The 19,651-nt window shown below is 40.7% G+C and overlaps 1 protein-coding gene across 7 annotated transcripts in view; it reads right to left on the reverse strand.

Annotated features, from left to right (window-relative positions):
- dgkh (diacylglycerol kinase, eta) overlaps positions 1 to 19,651 on the reverse strand; it is a 68,743-nt gene that overhangs the window by 47,081 nt on the left and 2,011 nt on the right. For 6 of the 7 annotated variants that reach the window (XM_054786780.1, XM_054786774.1, XM_054786772.1 and 3 more), the window contains exon 3: positions 6,720 to 6,830. In XM_054786780.1, the coding sequence (XP_054642755.1) occupies positions 6,720 to 6,830 (111 nt within the window). Of the gene's footprint in view, positions 1 to 4,071; positions 4,231 to 6,719; positions 6,831 to 19,651 lie in introns of all 7 variants that reach the window. The other variant, XM_054786779.1, reaches the window with a different exon arrangement.

Here is a 19,651-nt window from a genome sequence, read left to right on the forward strand (position 1 = left end):
TGAATCTTTAGTTTGTCTGCAGCAATATGTTTTAACAAGGATACAAAAACTCTACAGCACAGCGGAACGACGCCAGGACAAAAAGGCATGGTCACAGGAGTGAAATATGAGTGAGTGATTAAATAATTTTTGAATTGTTCTTGTGTCATTAAGGTTGATCATTAAAATTCCAAAGAAGGTTTGAACTTTTCTGAGAGTGTTTAAACAAGAGAGAAATGTGAGAAAATGTTATTGCTAGTCAGAGACTCCTGCTTCATGGATTTCACTTATTACTCTTTTGGGAACCTATCCCCCGCGATAAACGAGGTAACACTGTATATATTAATTTTGTTCCATATATAATATTCATTAATTTCACCAAAGTGTACACACTGTGCATATCTTTATTTTACACTCAGCTCAGAGCCAGTGAATACACTGTACACTTTTGTGCACCTAGCCTCGCCCAGCTCGCTTGCTTACCAACATGGTAGACTTCCTGCTCCATTGCGTACTACACTTTGATACATGCATTTTTGTGGGCATATGCATTTTTGTAGGCAGTATGCAGTCGTTCTAATCTAGAGTCTTTGGTGCTTGCTAACACAGATTTAGACAGACTTGTGAACAATCTTTGAGAGAAACATGCAGTTTGTGTATGTAAAAAAAGCTTCACATCTTTGAGTTCAGCTCATAAAAAGTGAGAGCAAAAACAAGTGTTTTGCGTTTATGTTTTTATTAAGTGTATTTTCATGGGACGGCATTGAAGAAATGACACTTAGATACAATGTAATGTAGTCAGTCTACAGCTTGTGTAACAGTGTTAATATGCTAACTCAGCACACAGCCATTAAAGTCTAAATCGCTGGTAACAAAAGTGAATACACTCCTAAGTGAACATGACCAAACTGGGCCCAAATCATCAATACAGTATTTTGTGTGGCTCCATGTTGATCTTCCAGTGATCAGTATGACAGAGTGAGAGTGCCAACACCAGATTTAAAACAACCGTTCAAACCTGAGAGCTTGTAACATGAATGAGTCACATGACACAGGAGTGAAAATGGCCACTTTAGACATTTTCACTGCCCCAGTGCTTAGCATGTTGGCCACACACTCAGGAGATTGGGAAGACCTGGGTTTGAATCTCTGCTTGGGCATCTCTGTGTTTGCATGTTCTCCCCGTGCGTGCGTGGATTTCCTCAGGGTACGCCGGTTCCTCCCACATTCCAAAAACATGCATGTTAGGTTAATTGATGACTCTAAATTGTCCATAGGTATGAATGTGAGTGTGAATGGTTGTTTGTCTATATGTGGCCTGTGATTGGCTGGCAACCAGTCCAGGGTGTACCCCGCCTCTCGACCAAAGTCAGCTGGGATAGGCTCTGGCATACCCCTGCGATCCTAATGAGGATAAGCGGCATAGAAGATGCATGGATGGACATTTTCACTTAGGTGGGTACTCACAGTATAGACATTAATGGGGGTGTGTTGAGTTATTTTGAGGGGACAGTAAATTCACACTGTTATACAAGCTGTACACCGACAACTTTATATCGTATCAAAGTGACATTTCTTCAGTGCTGTCCCATGAAAACCTATAATAAAATATTTGCAGAAATGTGAGGGGTATATTCACTTTTGTACTTTTGTGATGTACTGTACAGTGCAATCGTACAGTAAATGCACTTAGGCCACCCTTAGAGTTGTTGTTTTAGCAAAGCTGTAATGATTTAAGTAGAATGCCCTCTAACAGGGCCAAATTGTTAACAAAAGTACCGTAAAATTGGTGGAGCGTTGTATTTTTTTGTCCCTCATACTTAACTAAATTCATGTATCTGCAACTTTACCCAGATCCTCACCAAATTTTACATGACTCTTCCTTGATCAACTTTCTAATTCAAATTTCTAATTCATTTCGTATTTTTTGCATTAAAAAAAAACAATATTTATCCTACTATAGCTATTAAAACAACAAAGCTAGTAGTGGCCCGAGACATTTGCATGAATCTCCTCTCCTCCCCTTTTACCCTTGCCTAGCACCTGCATTCTAGATTGAAGAACGAAGAAGCTTTAAACGAGTTCTCCCAGTCTAGGGAACTACAGCCAGTGGATGAACATACTGTAGATGGAGCTCCCTTAATTATACATAAAGCTCTATAAATAACTAAGCCTTACATTATGAACATAAATAAACTACAGCGGACCCTCTGAGCTTTGGTGGTTGAATGACTCTGTGGTACAAATAATAACTTCTTTTTACACCTACATGACAATAAATTATGCTAAAATGTCAAACATGACAGCTCAGCCTTAAAAATATACTGTTGGACATGACTGTGATGTGATTTCGGAGGGTCCACTGTATAGATTTAAGATGGGGGTATAGGAGTATCCAAAGTGTGGCCACCGGCCATTTTCGGTTCGCAACTCATTTTTTGGCCCTTAAAAAAATAAAAAAATAAAATAATTAATAATGAGATACTGTATGTTTTAAGACCAGCTGAAAAACTGCAATAGATTACATTTTGCACTGATAAAGGAGGTTTAAGGAGGTTTTAAGTCGAGCTTCAAAATACTAAAAGTTTAAAACCACAGCCTTTAAAAGCCCAAATCTTGGCAAAAATGTGGATTCAAGGTCATTCTCTGTCAAGTATTCAAACAGTCATGATCTCTTGATGGCAAAGGCAAAAAAGCTTTCTCTCTTTGAATGCGGTCGGATTGTTGGGCTGCATATGCAAGGCCTCTGGCAGCACGCCACTGTTGCTGAACTTGAACGCAGTGAGATAATCATTTTAGACTTCTTAAAAGATCCTGAGGGTTAGGGAACAAAAAAAGTAAAGTGGTAGACCCAAAAACTGTTATTTTTTGTAGTTATGGTCTTAAACTTTGGAACAGCTGATGAACAGCCTATTTTAGTTTAATGGTTGTTTTCAATAAATTGCTTACTGCTTAATGTTTTTTGTCTCACTCCCATTACCGGTACTTCTTTTTGCATTTTGAAACTCTACTTAGAACCTCCAACAGTGCAAAATGTAAATTCTTGCAATTTTTAAATTGGTCTTCAAATTGTGATCATGAGCGTCTATCATACATTGACCTACATTGGCTCAAAGTGGACTCCCGCATACTTCAATTTTTCTGTATGCGGCTCTCACTGGAAAACCTTTGGACACCCCTGCTGTAGAACAAGCAGCATTGTGAAGCCTCACTCTTATCAACCAATTATCTTGTGCTACCAATCCTGGAATTAGAGCCCGACTGACTTTAGGATTCAAGACAGTGTTCCCTCACTACATCGCGGATTTTGCACATTCTTATTTTAACAACGTATGGACGCGCATTGTGGTCTGCGTCCTTGTGGTGCATTAGAGTGATCTATCGGTGAAGATGACTTGCAGATAACTTGGCATTTGCCATACATACAAAAATATTTATTACCATTTCCATTACCAACAAATACCAACAAACGATAACTAGCATAGAAGGACAACTTTTTTTTTTTTAGCTTATTCAAAAAGTCGACAATACATTATTATACTTCTTTAGAAAAAACAATTCTAAATTCCTTTTAGCATATAAAGTATACTGAGCTCCTGATATCTATGATTTGGATGAATATAAAATGGCACATTCTTGGCCAATGCAAGCTAATTTTTAAAAAGATTTAAAAAAATTGCAAATTAAATACCTTGTCAAATGTAATTTAACATCTTTCAATACTTTACTGGCCTTAATTTCTGCAATTTTTGCAATTCTTTTACTGCTTCCCAACACTCTTTAAAACCCTGTGGACACTTTGAAATGCTAGTGCATTTTTGTGGGGAAATCTGTCTGCCATGTTTGTGGAGTCTACCATGTTTCTTCATGGTTTAGGTTAAATATGAACCTGTGTAAAGTCAATGAGTGATGTGTCAGCCGGGCTCTAATCGTGTCTTTGCCAAACAGAGATGCATTCATGCCATATAGGGACACATGAGGAGTCATCTTTTGGGACCAATTGGGAAAACCCCCATGATGACGCCGTATGGCATGACTGCATCTTTCCAGGTGAGCAACTCTTTCCCCTTTGACACCGCTGGCTGTGCTGACCCGAATTCTCACTAGGCCCTCTTCAGATCCGCTGGCACCCAGAGGTGGGGGGGAGCACCGTGCTCCGGTCCAGCACACTGACAGAGCTCGCCAGCACACCCGGCTCCGGGACGCCCGGCGCAGCGCACGCTCCTGCCAGCGGGCCAGAGTGCTGCCCGACTAGCGTACGTTAAGGTGAGGGGTGGGGGGGGAAGTTAAAGAAAGTGAAAAGTAAGGATGGAAATGAAGAGAGAGCAATTGATGTAAAATGTAACACAAGTGACATTAAATTAATTAAATAATAAAAAAATATTAAAAAATCAAATAAAAATGTTAAATATCATTTACAATATTTGAAAATAAATACATTAAATTAACCAATAAAAATGTTATCAAATAAAAAATACATGAACGCTGCATAAGAGTATTTTATTACTACAGTGCTCATTAACATTATTTACTTATAAATCCATATTTGAGATTAAAAGTCATATTAGCAACATACAGTATGTACAAGTCATCCTTGTGGAAAATGGGAACAAAAATAAAACATTAAAAACACTTTATAGAGGCTGATTGTAACAAAATGTCATTTGCTAAAAAAAGGTTGTTCTAATGATTAAATCTGTGCTCAAATATTAAGAGTTAATGTTGATTTGTACCTGATACTAAAAGGATAAGGACAAATGAACAGACTAAAATACATGTATTCACAATCTACAAATGTTTCACACAGTAACTCTAAAAGTTTATGGCTATTAATTATATGCGTAGATGGACTAAAGCAGACTAAACAGACTTTTTTTTTTTTTTTTTTTTAAATGGAAACAGTAAGCATAATGTCATGTAGAAAAATGCTCCCCTCATGGTGGCGCTTTCATTAAACCACTACTGACTTTAAATTTCTCACACAACTCAAAGCACTGGCCCTCAAAAGACCCACTTAACGTTTACGTTGTTCCGTCCAATCACCACAAAATTTGGTATACACCTTTAAAGGACTGACAAGCACATATGTGTAACATTTGAGCGAGATAGGTTGAGAAACTTGGCCATCATCAAGCAAAACGTCTTACAAGTCATTGCAAACACTAAACAATGTAGGCCTTTAGGAGTTGTTCCCATATTTTTGGAAAATTAAAATAAGACAAAGCCAACTTAAACAAAAAAAAGCCTATCAGACTTCACCTACACGTATGTCAGTGCTGTCTGTTCCATATTATTTACATCACTTGCGCTGAATTAATGTCTTCAATTTGCCTTCTGGTGATGTTTGTTGCCATTCTATTGGTCCTGCAAGTCCTTGACTGTCTTTGGCGAGAGAGGTACAGGATTTCTTTCATTTTCTGAATAAATTCCTGTTTATTTTTTTAATTCGGAGAATAGATGCTCTGATATTTTTATGAACAATCATGTATTCTCCCTCTGTGAACGGATTCCCCCTCCTTACAATCTCATGTGCAACACTAGCAGTTGTAGTTGAGTTTGGAGCATGCACCAACTTCTTGAAAGTATGTTTCTTCCATTGTTTCCAACTCCTCAGTAAGAACAGTAGCTATTGGCTGTCCTAGAATTCGCTAGATGATGCCATTGGCTAATTTGCATATGACGTTGTAACAGATGCTGTAGGAAAAAAAGCATAACCTCACGGGAGAGACAAAAAAGTGAGAACGCCACCTAAATTACGTTTAGAACTATATACAGTATAAACTTGATTCTTGGTTTATTAGTTTAAAATTGGCCATCACTCCATCAAAAATAAAATAACTAATATTTTATCTCGCTCAGGGCCTCTCAAAGTTTAGAGTGTAATAATTCACAGCTCTGTGTCCGTGATTCATTTGCACTTTGGATGTGGAGGGTTGTACAGTCATGGGAAAAATGATTAGACCACCCTTGTTTCTTCAGTTTATTGATCCATTCTAATACCTGGTACAACTGAAGGTATATTTGTTTGGACAAATGGAATGATGATAACAAATACAGCTCATAAGAGTTTAATTTTAGAGCTTATATGTAGCAATTTCCATGGCTTTCTTGATAATAACCAAAATCACTTCAGTTCTTACATGAATAGCTATAGCATTTTACTGCCAAAAAACTCTCATGAGCTATTTTTGTTGTCATTGTTTATATATGTCCAAACAAAGGTAAGGCAGGGTCATTGGCAGTGAAGGCAAAGGAATATGTCCATTCAGAATTAAACTCTATTTTCTTTTGAGATTTTTCTTCTTAGGTATGTATTCACGGTTATGGATAGCTTAATGCGGGGGTAGCACACCCACAAGACATCTTTTTAGTGTCTCACTGCACACACTGGCCCCCCTTTCCCTTGCTTATCCAATCAGCAGTCAGAACGCAGTGTAGATGCATTCATAGATATTTCAGATATTTCAAAATGCACATTTCTTCCACTCACATAGCCGCGGGTTGCCGACCCCTGGTCTATACGTCACTGACCATTTGTCGAATGAATATACAGTAAAACTTTGAGGGTATCTGTATTACATGTATGCTAGCATGTCTTCCAAAGTATTAGGATCACCCCTTATAGGGGGCACCACAAATGTCATTTATAGCCATGACTGTACATCTGAAAAAATCTGAACTGCCGATGTTTGCATCCTTAAGCTAATTTAAAAAATGTTTAGTAATTTAGTGTACATTACCTTGGCGTCTTTGGCGTAGTAGAGAGTTCGGCCTCTCAGCTTGAAGTAACGCTTCTTCCACCTCTGGAAGGAGCTGGTCTGTTTCAGCAACAATCCTTCCTTTATGCTCGTCTGAACAGAGAGGAATAAAAACACAATTGAAAAAACTGTTTAATGGCATCAAAAGCATGATTTTAGAGTTTTTGACAGATCCATCAAGGAAAGCATAAAGATGTACTATTAGCTTTTTGGCATTAGCACTCAAAAGTCTACCAGCGTCGGAAATGTGTACTTCTCTTTAACTTTCACACTCAAAAACAGTGCGAAACGAGCACAACCCGTCACCTACAGGACTTAAGTGGAACAGGAACAACACCAATGCACAGTGTGAGACATAGGATTGTTAGCATTGGCTTTCTGTTGCAGGCAAGTTCCTCACGTTGGAACATGTTGGAATCTACTAAAAACCATAACCCATTGAACGAATCGGTGGTAATTGACGTGTTCTAAAGGTTTTCAGCACAGATCAACCCACTAACAAGGAAAGCACATTGTTGTGTTATTAGCGCCGTTTTCATTGGAATTTAAATGGAACTGCAGCGACTCTAAATTACAGCGTGAAGACTTTGGTCGACTTTCGGTTGAAGGTGATCCACTCATGTTAGTGCGAGTAGGAATCTCTAAACTTTTAAAAATATTTTCAGGCAACTACTAAAAATACCACAACACAATGAACACATCAAACGTGACACACTAACAAACAACAATGGATTAGAATGAGGGTCTCTTATTTACTAAGGAGGCATGTTTTATCCGAGAGGAGACTGAGGGCAGCGAGAAAACGGAGTGCTGCAGCAACATAGAGACTTTAGCAACAGGGAAAGCTAACATTACCATGTGTGTTTATTTTGCTAATTTTTCATCCTATATGCTCAAACGTTACATACCTGTATCTGCTTGCCCATTGACTAGAAATAGTACCTGCTGGTAGTTGCTTTTGCCAATGAAAAGGAGTAAATTGTGGGTAGGTACCATGAAGTGGAAAAGGGGCCTAAAATCACTGTACAGGAAACCAACATCCAACATTTTTTTTAGAGGCGCAATAAAAACACACATCACTCGTACCCAATCCGACCCTTGGGGCCAGAGAAAGGGAATAACAGGCGATGAAGGACATTAAAGTGGGAAAGAAAGACAGAAAAGCAGTGAAAACATTGTCAGCATATTGCCATTAGCATCTTCTGTTAACAGAAGCAAATAAACACAACAATGTTTCCACCATGATCACATCCTCACATCACTACAAATATCTATTGGTAGACGCAGATGGCAAAACTTCTTCCACGGGGTCCTTGAGAATAAAAAGCATCTCTGACGCTCTGCAACGTTGTTACGAGATGTCTGCAACACTCACTGCACGTGGAAACAATAAAACACGCACACACACACAACCACACACACACACACGCAGAGGCTATTTATAGCAAGGGAAGGCTGTTCTCGGAGGGGGGAATTACAAACAGAGACGCAGGCCTGAAGCTGACATCCTGCCCACCAGCTGTGTCAACTTAAAGACAGAAACACTACACAGGAATACAGCGGACACACACTAGCATGGACCCAGCGAGCCTTCAACCACGCCGTCACCAGAGAATCACTTTACACAAAATGTACACAACTGGATCGGAAGACGAATTACTTTCTGGTATGAATTTTATTCCACAACAGCAATTAATGAATAAAAATAGCAATAAGAAGCTAGTGATGTAAAGTCACATTCATAGAAAACAAATGATTAAAATGTAATGTAATTTATATAAAAACATCAATATGATGAATACTACTATTACAAATATATTAAGAAATATAATTCATTATTTTATGAATAAAATAAGCATTGTTGTAAATACATAATGCATTTAAAAATACATGAGTGGATATCAAAAATAACATTATTTTATAGATAAACTAAAGAATAACTACAGCTACATTTTGATAATCTGCTAATCTGATAACATTGAGAGATTGGTATCCTGTATGTGACTCAAGACTCAACACTGTTTGAGATCTTCATACAAAATAAAAAAAAAACACACAAACAACCAAATTTTTTTTCAGCATTCTAAGAGTCACTCCATGTGCTACAAACTGCCAGTCATTATTGTACATACATTATTATTAAGAAAAAAAAGATCTCTATCCTTTTTAAAAACAAACAAACAAACAAAAAACAAGGTACATGATTGTAAAACACATTAGTGGTGCATACTTGGCTTTAAAAATCTTGTGAAATTTAGAAATGGCTGCTTGATTTATAAATGCCTTCACGGGCTAGCTCCTCCCCCCGCTCAATGAGTTCATCAAAAATAGGTTCTCACTATCCCGGGCCACAAGGGCCACATCCAGAGACGTACCACGTATTGTGACGTACCACGGAGAAAAACTACTTTTGGACAAAATGTCCTCTCCTTCAAAAGGCAGTAACTTTTGGAGCACACTGACAGTTAGCTTACGAGATTCCTCTAGCTTTGCTGCCTTCAAACATCACCTAAAGAAGAAGCAGGCGTGTGATCATGAGACTGGCCAGGTGTAGTGTACTGGCCATGACAACAGACAATGTATTTTATTTTATTCTGGACTGCATTTCAGCACTTTGCCTCAATCATTTCAACTAGTTATGTGTATTCTGTAAGTGTCTTGTGTTGGGTGTTGTGTTGAGATGTTTTTTCAGTTTTTTATAATGTGTTTGAATGTGTGTTTAACTGTTTTAACTGTCTTTTTGTGTTTAACATCAACCTGTCCAGGGACAACAGATGGAAATTAGCCTCTGGCTAGAATCTAACATATTTACACGTCATGTATATGTTCATCAATATGTACTGTCCCCATCTTAAATAAATAAATAAAACAAAAAATCTGTTTATGAATGTTGTCAGACATCTTTCACCATTATATGAACAAGAACCTTGTTGATTTTAAAGGACTCGATATTGACTTGTAGCTAGTAGTAGAGGTCACATGGCTTGTTATACTTGTAGTACAATTTTCTTTTAAAGATTACTCTCCAAAATCAAAGACACACCTTTTTACTTTCAGCAAACATTTTAAACGTAACCCAAGATGTTGCAGCTGGGGTCAAAGGTCCTATCACTCCATACATTTTGACAAATCAATGTTTGACTGGTTGCTTTTTTTTAATTTTTTAACCAATCTCCATCGTGGGTTGTTCATGGGTTTGCAAAGAGGGGCTGAAAAGCCTCTGATGTTGTCTGTTTAGACAGAAAGTGAAGCAGTCAACAGTCGTTGGGACCCAATGTTATGGTAATTCCCCGCTCTGCTTTTCATTAGCGCTGCCGACGGACAAATTCCTGGATTAAGGTGAAATACCTCCATGTCGACTTCCCTACAAGGCATTCTCCTCCGCGAGCCTTGTAGCCATTGCAATCAAAGCCGAAGGACAGAGAAGAAGAAAAAAGCTTGTGGCATATGAGGTCATCTCCTCATTTGGGGCCGCACAAGGCTTAATATCTTCTTTTAAAGAGATATCCAGTCTCCTCCTGAATCAGCTGCTAGGTGGGTAATACTGCATGGAAGACATCACGGTGGAAAATTTTAGCAAAAATATGCTAAAAATAACTCAAACTGTCATCATCCGTAATGAGACAAAATGACAGCAAATCTTGTTAGCCTTCTACATGATTAACTCCGCAAATGATGCCACCGCAAAAAGGTACCCGCATTTGCAATGAAGAAAAATGTGATGATGACCATAGAACCAGAAATTATGAAAAAACTTGTGTCTCTGTCCTGGCTGCTCAGTACAATATGGAGTTAAGAAGTTTACAATAATAATTAGGGATGCACATTTTTTTCAAAACCAATACCGATAACTTTCTGCTTCTCGATACCAATACGATAACCGATAGATTTAACTTTAATTTGTGCACACCTGCAAGTAAGAAACTCAAAGGTGGAGTAAACAAACTGTACCTGCAGATTTGCCCTAACTGACATCATCCTAATATGACATCATTGCTATTAAACTAAATGTAACAGTAACAAAAATCAAGAACAATTCTGTTTCTAGAAATGGACATTTATTTTTTTCCAAACAAACAAAACTGAATAGTTTGAAGTCCTTATTTATTCATAGCTCATGATTGGCTCCTGTCACATAAAGAGCTGACTGGCCCTCATGGACTCCTGCACGCCACAATATGACACTTTATGATGTGGATATGTGTGGCTTATATCAGAACAAATCTGTTTTTTCCTCTAAATTTAGTAGGCGCGGCTTATACACCTGTGTGGCTTATACACCGTGAATTAAGATATTAAAACAACACGCAAAGTCATCTATATTCATTGCCTTGGCACATACCTGGGCATGGAGACGTAACGGCGCTGTTGACAAGCCTCGTCCGGCAGCCCGTTGTTCAAGCAGCCATTTGTCAACTTGTTCCTCGAGCTGTGGCCACCTAGCTTTTAGCCCGCTGTTAGCTTTTTTTGTTTCCTTCGTTGCAGTTAGAGTATTCTCCCCTTTTAGCCAGTCCCTCACAAGTTTCTCATTCACTCCAAACTTTCTTCCTGCATATTTCACTATTTGCAGCTTGTAATCTGCAGATTATGATTTTCTTTTCGGGGGCATTTGTGATCCGTCTTTCTCAGTTGTCTTTATAAGCACCATGTGGCGCTGTGAACAGGCACGTATACGGAACCATGTGACACTCCAAACCATAGAAGAAGAACGGATGCGCATAGGTCTGTCGTCTTTCACCGACGAGAAGTGGAATTATTTCTGCAAGTCATTATAGAGTATAAGAAAAATACCGTTTCAGGTCACCCAGAACACCATTCCCCTGTGGATGAGAGGCTGAAAAGATAAAATACTTTTCGTGTGAATAGCCCCTGATTTGCCTTATAAGTTGACCATCCATCTTCTATGCCGCTTATCCTCACTAGAGTCGCGGGTATGCTGGAGCCAATCCCAGATGACTTCGGGCGAGAGGCGGGGTACATCCTGGACTGGTCGCCAGCCAAACACAGGGCACATATAGACAAACAACCATTCACACTCACATTCATACCTATGGACAATTTAGAGTCGCTAATTAACCTAACATGCATGTTTTTGGAATGTGGGAGGAAATCGGAGTACCCTGAGAAAACCCACGCACGCACGGGAAGAACATGCAAACTCCACACAGAGATGCCCAAAGAACATTCTAACCCAGATCTTCCCGATCTCCTGACTGTGTGGCCCACATGCTAACCACTAAGCCACCATGCGGCCTTAAAAGTTGATGTTTACATTGTAAATTTTCAGTTCTACAGGAGTGACAGGAGTAGCAGATGCTGGCTGTGATATCTTCATATATCAACTAAAAGGAGCAAAACTTATCTCTTGTTTGGGGGGGGGTCTTTGTTTCAGAGTGGGCGGCAACATCTTGTCTCTAGCATAGCGACAGCACAACTGACAGCTCCTCCATACAACAGACATATTCCCAGGTGCCCAACACATTAGTGCCATCTGTATGTATGTATGTACTTTATTTATCCCACAGCGGGGAAATTTACTTGTTACAGCAGCAAGACAAGTAAAGAGAACAGTGTAAAGAAAGCATAGTGTCTACAACATGGTTCAGGTGGTGCAGGTGTTGTAGAGCCTGACAGCGGTCGGTATGAAGGACCTGCGGAACCTCTCCTTCTTACACCGTGGGTGTAACAGTCTGGTGCTGAAGGAGCTGCTCAGGGAAACAACAGTGTCATGTAGCGGGTGAGAGGTGTTGTTCATGATGGATGTCAGCTTAGCCAACATCCTTCTCTCCCCCACTTCCTCCACGGAGTCCAGAGGACCGTCCAGGACAGAGCTAGCTCGCCTGATCAGTCTATTTAGCCTGCTCCTGTCCCTGTCCGTGCTGCCCCCTCTCCAGCAGCCCACAGCATAGAAGATGGCTGAGGCCACCACAGAGTCATAAAAGGTCCGTAAAAGAGTCCTGCACACACCAAAGGACCTCAGTCTCCTCAGCAGGTGAAGGCGACTCTGGCCCTTCTTGTAGAGGGCGTGGGTGTTGACGGACCAGTCCAGCTTGTTGTTAAGGTGAACACCCGCCTGTCTACCAACTCTATGTCCGCTCCCTGGATGTTCACCGGTGTAAAGTGAGATGTTTTCCTCTGGAAGTTAATGATCATCTCCTTTGTCTTGCTGGTGTTGAGCTGCAGCTGGTTAAGCTCACTCCAGCTGACAAAGTCCCTGATGACCGTCCTGTATTCCAGATCATTCCCCTCTGAAACACAACCAACGATGGCTGTGTCGTCGGAGAACTTCTGGATGTGACACTGTGTGGAGTTGTGTGTGAAGTCCGAGGTGTAGAGGGTGAAGAGGAAAGGGGAGAGCACCGTACCCTGAGGGGCACCTGTGCTGCAGAGTACCATGTCAGACACACAGTGACGGAGCCTCACATACTGTGGTCTGTTGGTGAGGTAGTCTATAACCCATGCAGTCAGGTGTTGGTCTACTCCCACACTCTCCATCTTCACTCTGAGTAGTGCCGGCTGGATGGTGTTGAAGGCACTGGAGAAGTCAAAAAACATGACCCTCACAGCGCTCCCGCTGTCCTCCAGGTGTAGCAGTGATCTGTGCAGCAGGTAGATCACTGCGTCGTCCACTCCGATCCGAGGCCGGTAAGCAAACTGCAGGGGGTCCAGCTGAGTGCCCACCATGGGTCGCAGGTGCTGCAGGATAATCCTCTCCATGGTCTTCATCAGGTGAGAGGTCAAGGCAACAGGCCTAAAGTGGTTAGGCTCCTTGGGACGTGGTGTCTTTGGGATCGGGACCACACAGGAGGTCTTCCACAGGGCCGGGACTTTCTCCAGGCTCAGGCTGAGGTTGAACAAGTGCCTGAGAACTCCACAGAGCTGGTCAGCACAGTCCTTGAGGATCTAGGGGCATTGAAGTGTAACAACATGACACATACACTACATAACACTAGCACACAAGCCTAGAGCGCCCTCTCGCAGCTGTCAGTGTGAAAAAAAAACTCCGGATTACAAGTCGCAGTAGCAGTCAAACCATGAAAAAAAGTGTGATTTATAATCCAGAAAATACGGTAATACACAACATGTTCACTCATTTTTACACTTGTGTGAGTACAGTTTGGATTATTTTCTGTGGGGAAAAATGGTTTTGAAATCCGAACAAATCAGCATCTTAGAGTTTCCACTGTAATCACAGGGTAACACTGCACAAATGTAGAAGCCTAACCTCCCCAAATAGGGTCATTTGATTGGACAAACAATCCATGTAAACCTTAGAAAAATGCATACAACGTATCATGAGAAATATGCAAATGTAGAGTAGTTAATTGGAAAAGAACCTCTCACATGCCACCAATGTCCAAAACACCAAACTTCTAATCTGACCTACCAATGCCGCACAAAACGATTTAGCTCTAATTGGATGTTCTATTTTCTTTTTTTTTTTTGTCCCTCCTTGGCCTCCATAGTTCCTTTCCTTGTCTTCATCTCTTTCCTGTTGCCAAGTAGGCCAGAAGTGATCTATAAATAGTCCTGCCGCCCCGACTTCTTCTGCTAAATTATGATACACAGTGTGTGAGTCCTGTTGCCGCAAAGAAATGAGTAACTTGAGCACCGCACACCTTCCGCCCACACACACACTGCTAGGGCCACAGATAGGCCGACGCCGATATACACACACAGACACACACGCACAAGCTTACACAATGGACAAAGGCAACAAGAAGTTCAAATGAATCCAGCAGCTGTGCTCCGTCAATGGAAGGCTAAGTGCAGCAGAGAGAAGCTTTAGATGCGACTCAGACAGTCAGCTGTTTTTTTTAACAAGGCAGCTCGTCCGTTGCACGGCTGCTTTGCACGGGACTGGACCATCTATGAACTTCAGCTTGGCCTATGCACAGTCAACAGCAGACTCCATTACACTAATACTGTCCCCCTTCTCCTTACCTTAAAGCTCCCAAGCCCTGTGTGTGTGCCAAGCCAATTACGAGCACCTTTGGAGCCTATCTGATTAATGAGTTTACTTGTATAGAAAAAGTGTTATCCTAATCTATCAACTCCTCTCTCTTTTGGGAAAAGCACAATGGAGGTTTTAGGCTGCCAGCTGCACACTAACCTGATACGAAAGTGATAAAAGTATACCCAGCCATAAACCTATTTCAATCCCGAATTTGAGTAAAGAGGCTGATTTTAAGTGTTGTCAAGCATTGCTAGTCATGTAGGAAACAAGCAAGGATTGACTGCACAGATTTTGCCTGTATAAGCTGGCATTTTACCTCCTTTTTTTCCTGCGGGTCAGGGTACTGTACAAACAGCACTGATATGGAACAAAGACAATGCTGCAATTATTATTATTACTATTAAATAGCACAATTGTGTTAATTATAGGTGGGGCATTTATTTACCTAAAGTTTGAACAGGACAGGGTGTAAACTGGAAGCAGCCAATAATTGGAGATTTATTTCATGAATGTGAAAACGCAATAGTAACAAGTTGATTTTCAAAAACTTTAAGAATGACTTGGAGTGCATGAGAAAGTAGAAAGGAAAATGTAGCTCTCTTTGACTGCATGGCCATTTATTAACAAGTACAGTACATTACACAACACAGCAGCTACACAACCACTGTTGTTACAGCAGTAGGGAGCAGGCAGCATTAATAGTACTGATGAGTTCAGTGTAAACAACAGTACGGCAACTGTTACATGCCTGACTTTCAGCTAGCAACATTTTAAAGTGCATGTAAAGGTCGTGCAGCTACAGCCATCTTGTGGAGTTAATTTTTAAAATCGATATCAGGACATTATACAGCCACAGCTGTTAATAACAATGTTTTTTAACCCTGCAGTAATTAGAAACCCTGACGGTTATTTGGTTTGGTAGCGCACGTGCCCGGCGACTATAGGAGACTGCGGTTAATGGAATACAGACTGTATAAAGAGTCTTAATAAAGCTCCTCATGATTTTTCAAATGTAGCTATGCCATATTTCGTGGAGTTAATAAAAGAAAACTACATTAGGAGGTTGCCTACAGCCACAGCAGTTAGTGACAATCAAGCCCTCCAGGATTTCACAGGCTTTTTTGTGATTATTCCAGTATAAAATGCCAGGTTTCAAGCCAGCTTTTTCACTTAGTTGCGCCAAAAGTTGTGATGTTTTGAGGCTTATTTTTTTCAAAAACACTGCATCAGCTTGTGATTTTACATGTGTTGTCAATGTTTATGTGTTCTTTGTAATCCCAAAAATCACAGGATTTCAACAAAGCTAACAAAATATGCTCTATTTGCATATTAAACTCAAGTACAGAGCACATTTCTGAACATTGACGGCAATTTCTTAGCCCCCCCCCGGGATCGTGGATTGGTTAGACAGTTGACGTGTGCACTTAAGCTCTGATTGTCAAAAGTGACGATAATAGGCCGAAATGTGCGGGGAAGTTGTGGGGATTCGACAAAGCTTCGAGGTCACACATAATTTGCGGGGAGTGGTTGAGTTTGCGTGAATTGGTAATCGCAACACTGCAAAATGCTGGAGGGCCTGGACAATACTTTTTAACCCACAGTTAGTTAGAAATCCTGGCAGTTATTTGGTTTGGTAGACCACACAGAGACTCTAGGAGACTGTGGTTAATTGAATACAGGTGTTAATTGAATTGACTGTGTAAAGAGTCCAATGAGTAGTTTGAAAATGAACATAGGGAAGCTTTAGAGTGAACAGAACCTCAAAGACAGACCCCCTTCCATTTTTCCCTTTTCCCTGCAAGTTTAGAAACCAAGGCCTGTGGGACTCCACAATAATAAACACCATAATATACAAAAATGCACACAATCAAGGAGATTTATGTATATGTCTCGGCCCTCATCCTGTCCGTCTTTCTCTGCGTATACAAGACTGCGACTGTCCCTCGGATTATTGAATGCCACTGGGAGAAAATGACAGTGTCAGGAATCAGTCCATGCAGTGAGACTCCATTACGCCTCCATTACAGATTAATTCTATTGGCAAGAATGCCAACAGGTTTGTGGAAGCAGAACAATGGAGTCTTTGAGAGACCTCCACTAAATATCTCAATAACTCGCACTTTCCTCAAGAGCATCACATTCCCTGCGGCTGCCTCTGCATATTATCAGCTGTAATTGTCCCCGTGTACCCCCACATTCTCACGACATGCTAAAATGTCACCAGGTTGATGAGACAGTTACAGCAACGTGGCTGTGAGGGGGTAATTCTTCTGTCTGCAATCGCCTTTGTACAGCATGTATGTGTGTGTGTGTGTGTGTGTGTGTGTGTGTGTGTGTGTGTGTGTGTGTGTGTGTGCGCCAAGAGGCTACTTGGGATGTTGATGTTGCCAAGGCCAGCAATTTACTCGGAATTATCTCAATCGGATTCAAGACCAGCACTGCATGGAGTCCTGGCTTCAATGATACACTGCATTGAATCGCATTTCTACTTTGGAACTGCCAGATTTTTGCACATCTTTAACAAAAAACAATTATTTCCTGATACTAGACCCTTTTAAGACATCTTTCTGTATGAAAGGCACAGACAAGGACGGAGGGGATGAAATGTGGCGCTGAAAGCATTGTCGTAATTGTTGCAAGTAATTATCTAATTGCGGAATGCCATGTCGCTGTGAGAAGGGCTACTTAAGCATCAGCTGAAACCAATCACTGACCTGATACTACTTAGCCATGTTGCTGTGAACATGCATACAGTGGCAATCCTGCACTGGGTTCTGTGTAAAAGGTAAAGTTGGCTTTTTCCCGGATCTTGCAGATTGCATGTGAATCAGCCAAAACCAATCACCAATCATTGATCCGATACTCCGGTGTTTCTGTGAACGTGCACAGAGTTGCAGCAATATCCCACCTTTTCCTGCAGAGTTTTGTGTAAAGGGCAAGGGGGGCTTATTGCCACATCTTTTAGGCTACCCTTCGAGTATGTCTGCTACTTTGCGGGATCAGCCAAAACCAATTACTGATCTGATACTACTTAGCCCTGTTTCTGGGCAAAAAAGGGCAGAAGAAATTGTTGGGTCAACTTCGACCCCTCATTCCTTGTTGTGTGTATAAATGACATCGAAAAGGTGTCAAAATGCCAGCCTTTTACAGGCGGTGCAAAAGAGGCTAGAGATGACAACAACTGGACCTAATCAAGGGGGGAAATATTATTTTTTAAAGATTTGTTTTCTTCTCGCATATTAATGGATAAAAAAATTTTAACCAAATGTCCCAACAGAGAAGACATATCTTAAATAATTATGCGTTGCCCTTCACACAAACCAGCTGTTTTAGTGAAGATATTGCCTACTATGTATGAATGACGTGGTTGTCTGTAGCAACCAAAGAACCAGAAGATGTACAGTGGCCAGTGTAAAATGGGAAAGTGGACATATAGTGCATGTGCATCTACACACACACACACACACACACACACACACTCACACACACACACACACAGACACACAGACACACAGACACACACATTATCCAGAGCTGAGCAAACAATCCAGTGGAACAACACTCTCTCTTGAGCGTAGAGACACATGATCCATTAGCAACTCTCAGCATACACGCACACCTAAGACAACCCCGCTGACCCGACAAAACAGCAACTTTTTGTGTGAGCACAACCTTAGCAGCAGAAGTGTTTTATACCGCCAATGTCAAGCGGAAGCTAACTCCCATCTTTAGCACAGGCGAGCAGATTAAATCATCTCTGGGATGAATGCCAGCCCGTGCAGTCATAGCGAAGGCATTGTACGCTCACTGACGCCATCTTCACTCTGAAAAGTATCACTCTCACCTTCACACACGACAGTTGGGAATATCAACGCGGGGGCGGAATTGCGGCAATATCAACTGATGGTAAAAACAACAACAAAAAAAAAATAAAAACTCAAGCGAGCTAGGACTTTATTTGATAATCCAGCGTAACCTCTAAAAAAGTCACTAAAGTTCCACAAAATCAACTTCAAAACAACGTTATGCATGCCGTTAGCATATTGTACAAGACCGTCAGGACAGACATTGGTTGTGCGATCTGCTTTTTTCTTTGACCTTTTTGCAACACTAATGCTAAAACAAGGCACAGACAGCTACAATACAGTGTTTTGTTGTTTTTATACAATCTGCAGTGGCTAGCTTCTTTTTACATTCAAGACTGAACCCTGAGCTGGTTGCTGCCAAACACAATAAGTACAGCAAACATTTACGTGGATTGAATCACATTTGCATGACAGTGCAACTCTTATGGTAAATTGTGTGATATTTCCCTGCTAGTTTCAGACTCCTTGCCTCAGGCTGTGGCCCAGCACATGAGATAGATTATGCAAAAAGACCTCCTAGGTCAGGAAAACCAGGCAAAGCCATCAAATTTAAGGTACAGCCTTTAGTTGTTTTTTTCAATGGTTTACAGTGATTCGCTTCTTTTTACACTTGTGACTATTAAAAATGTTTTAAAATGACCTTTGTATTACACCCTTGTTATTAAAGTTTATATTTCCGATTGAAAGCACACAGGAACTTACGTGATGCAGGTTGACTGAGATTCAAAGCAGTAAGACTCCAGCATTCTTTAACAGTCTTTAACTTCCTTTTTGTGGGTATATTTGTGTGACTGAGACATGCCAGGCTAAGCTTGGCTTGTGGCAACGTTTTGATTTATATTTCCAGTATTACCTATCAGAAAACTGTTTCAGAATCAATCTTAGAGGTTCCACTGTATACAAGTATATACACATGATGTATTTATAGGTTTGTGTTCTGGGGGAGGAACCAAACGACCATGAAGGCATCTTCCATGTATTTGCAAAGCAAAAATGAATATAATATAATCCTGTAGGTATCGTAGAAAAGGTACAGTACATGTTCTTCCGATTGTGAATAATGTAAATGGATTGAAGTGGAGCAGTCAATA

Source organism: Dunckerocampus dactyliophorus, chromosome 9 (assembly GCF_027744805.1).
Source record: "Dunckerocampus dactyliophorus isolate RoL2022-P2 chromosome 9, RoL_Ddac_1.1, whole genome shotgun sequence".
NCBI lineage: Eukaryota > Metazoa > Chordata > Actinopteri > Syngnathiformes > Syngnathidae > Dunckerocampus > Dunckerocampus dactyliophorus.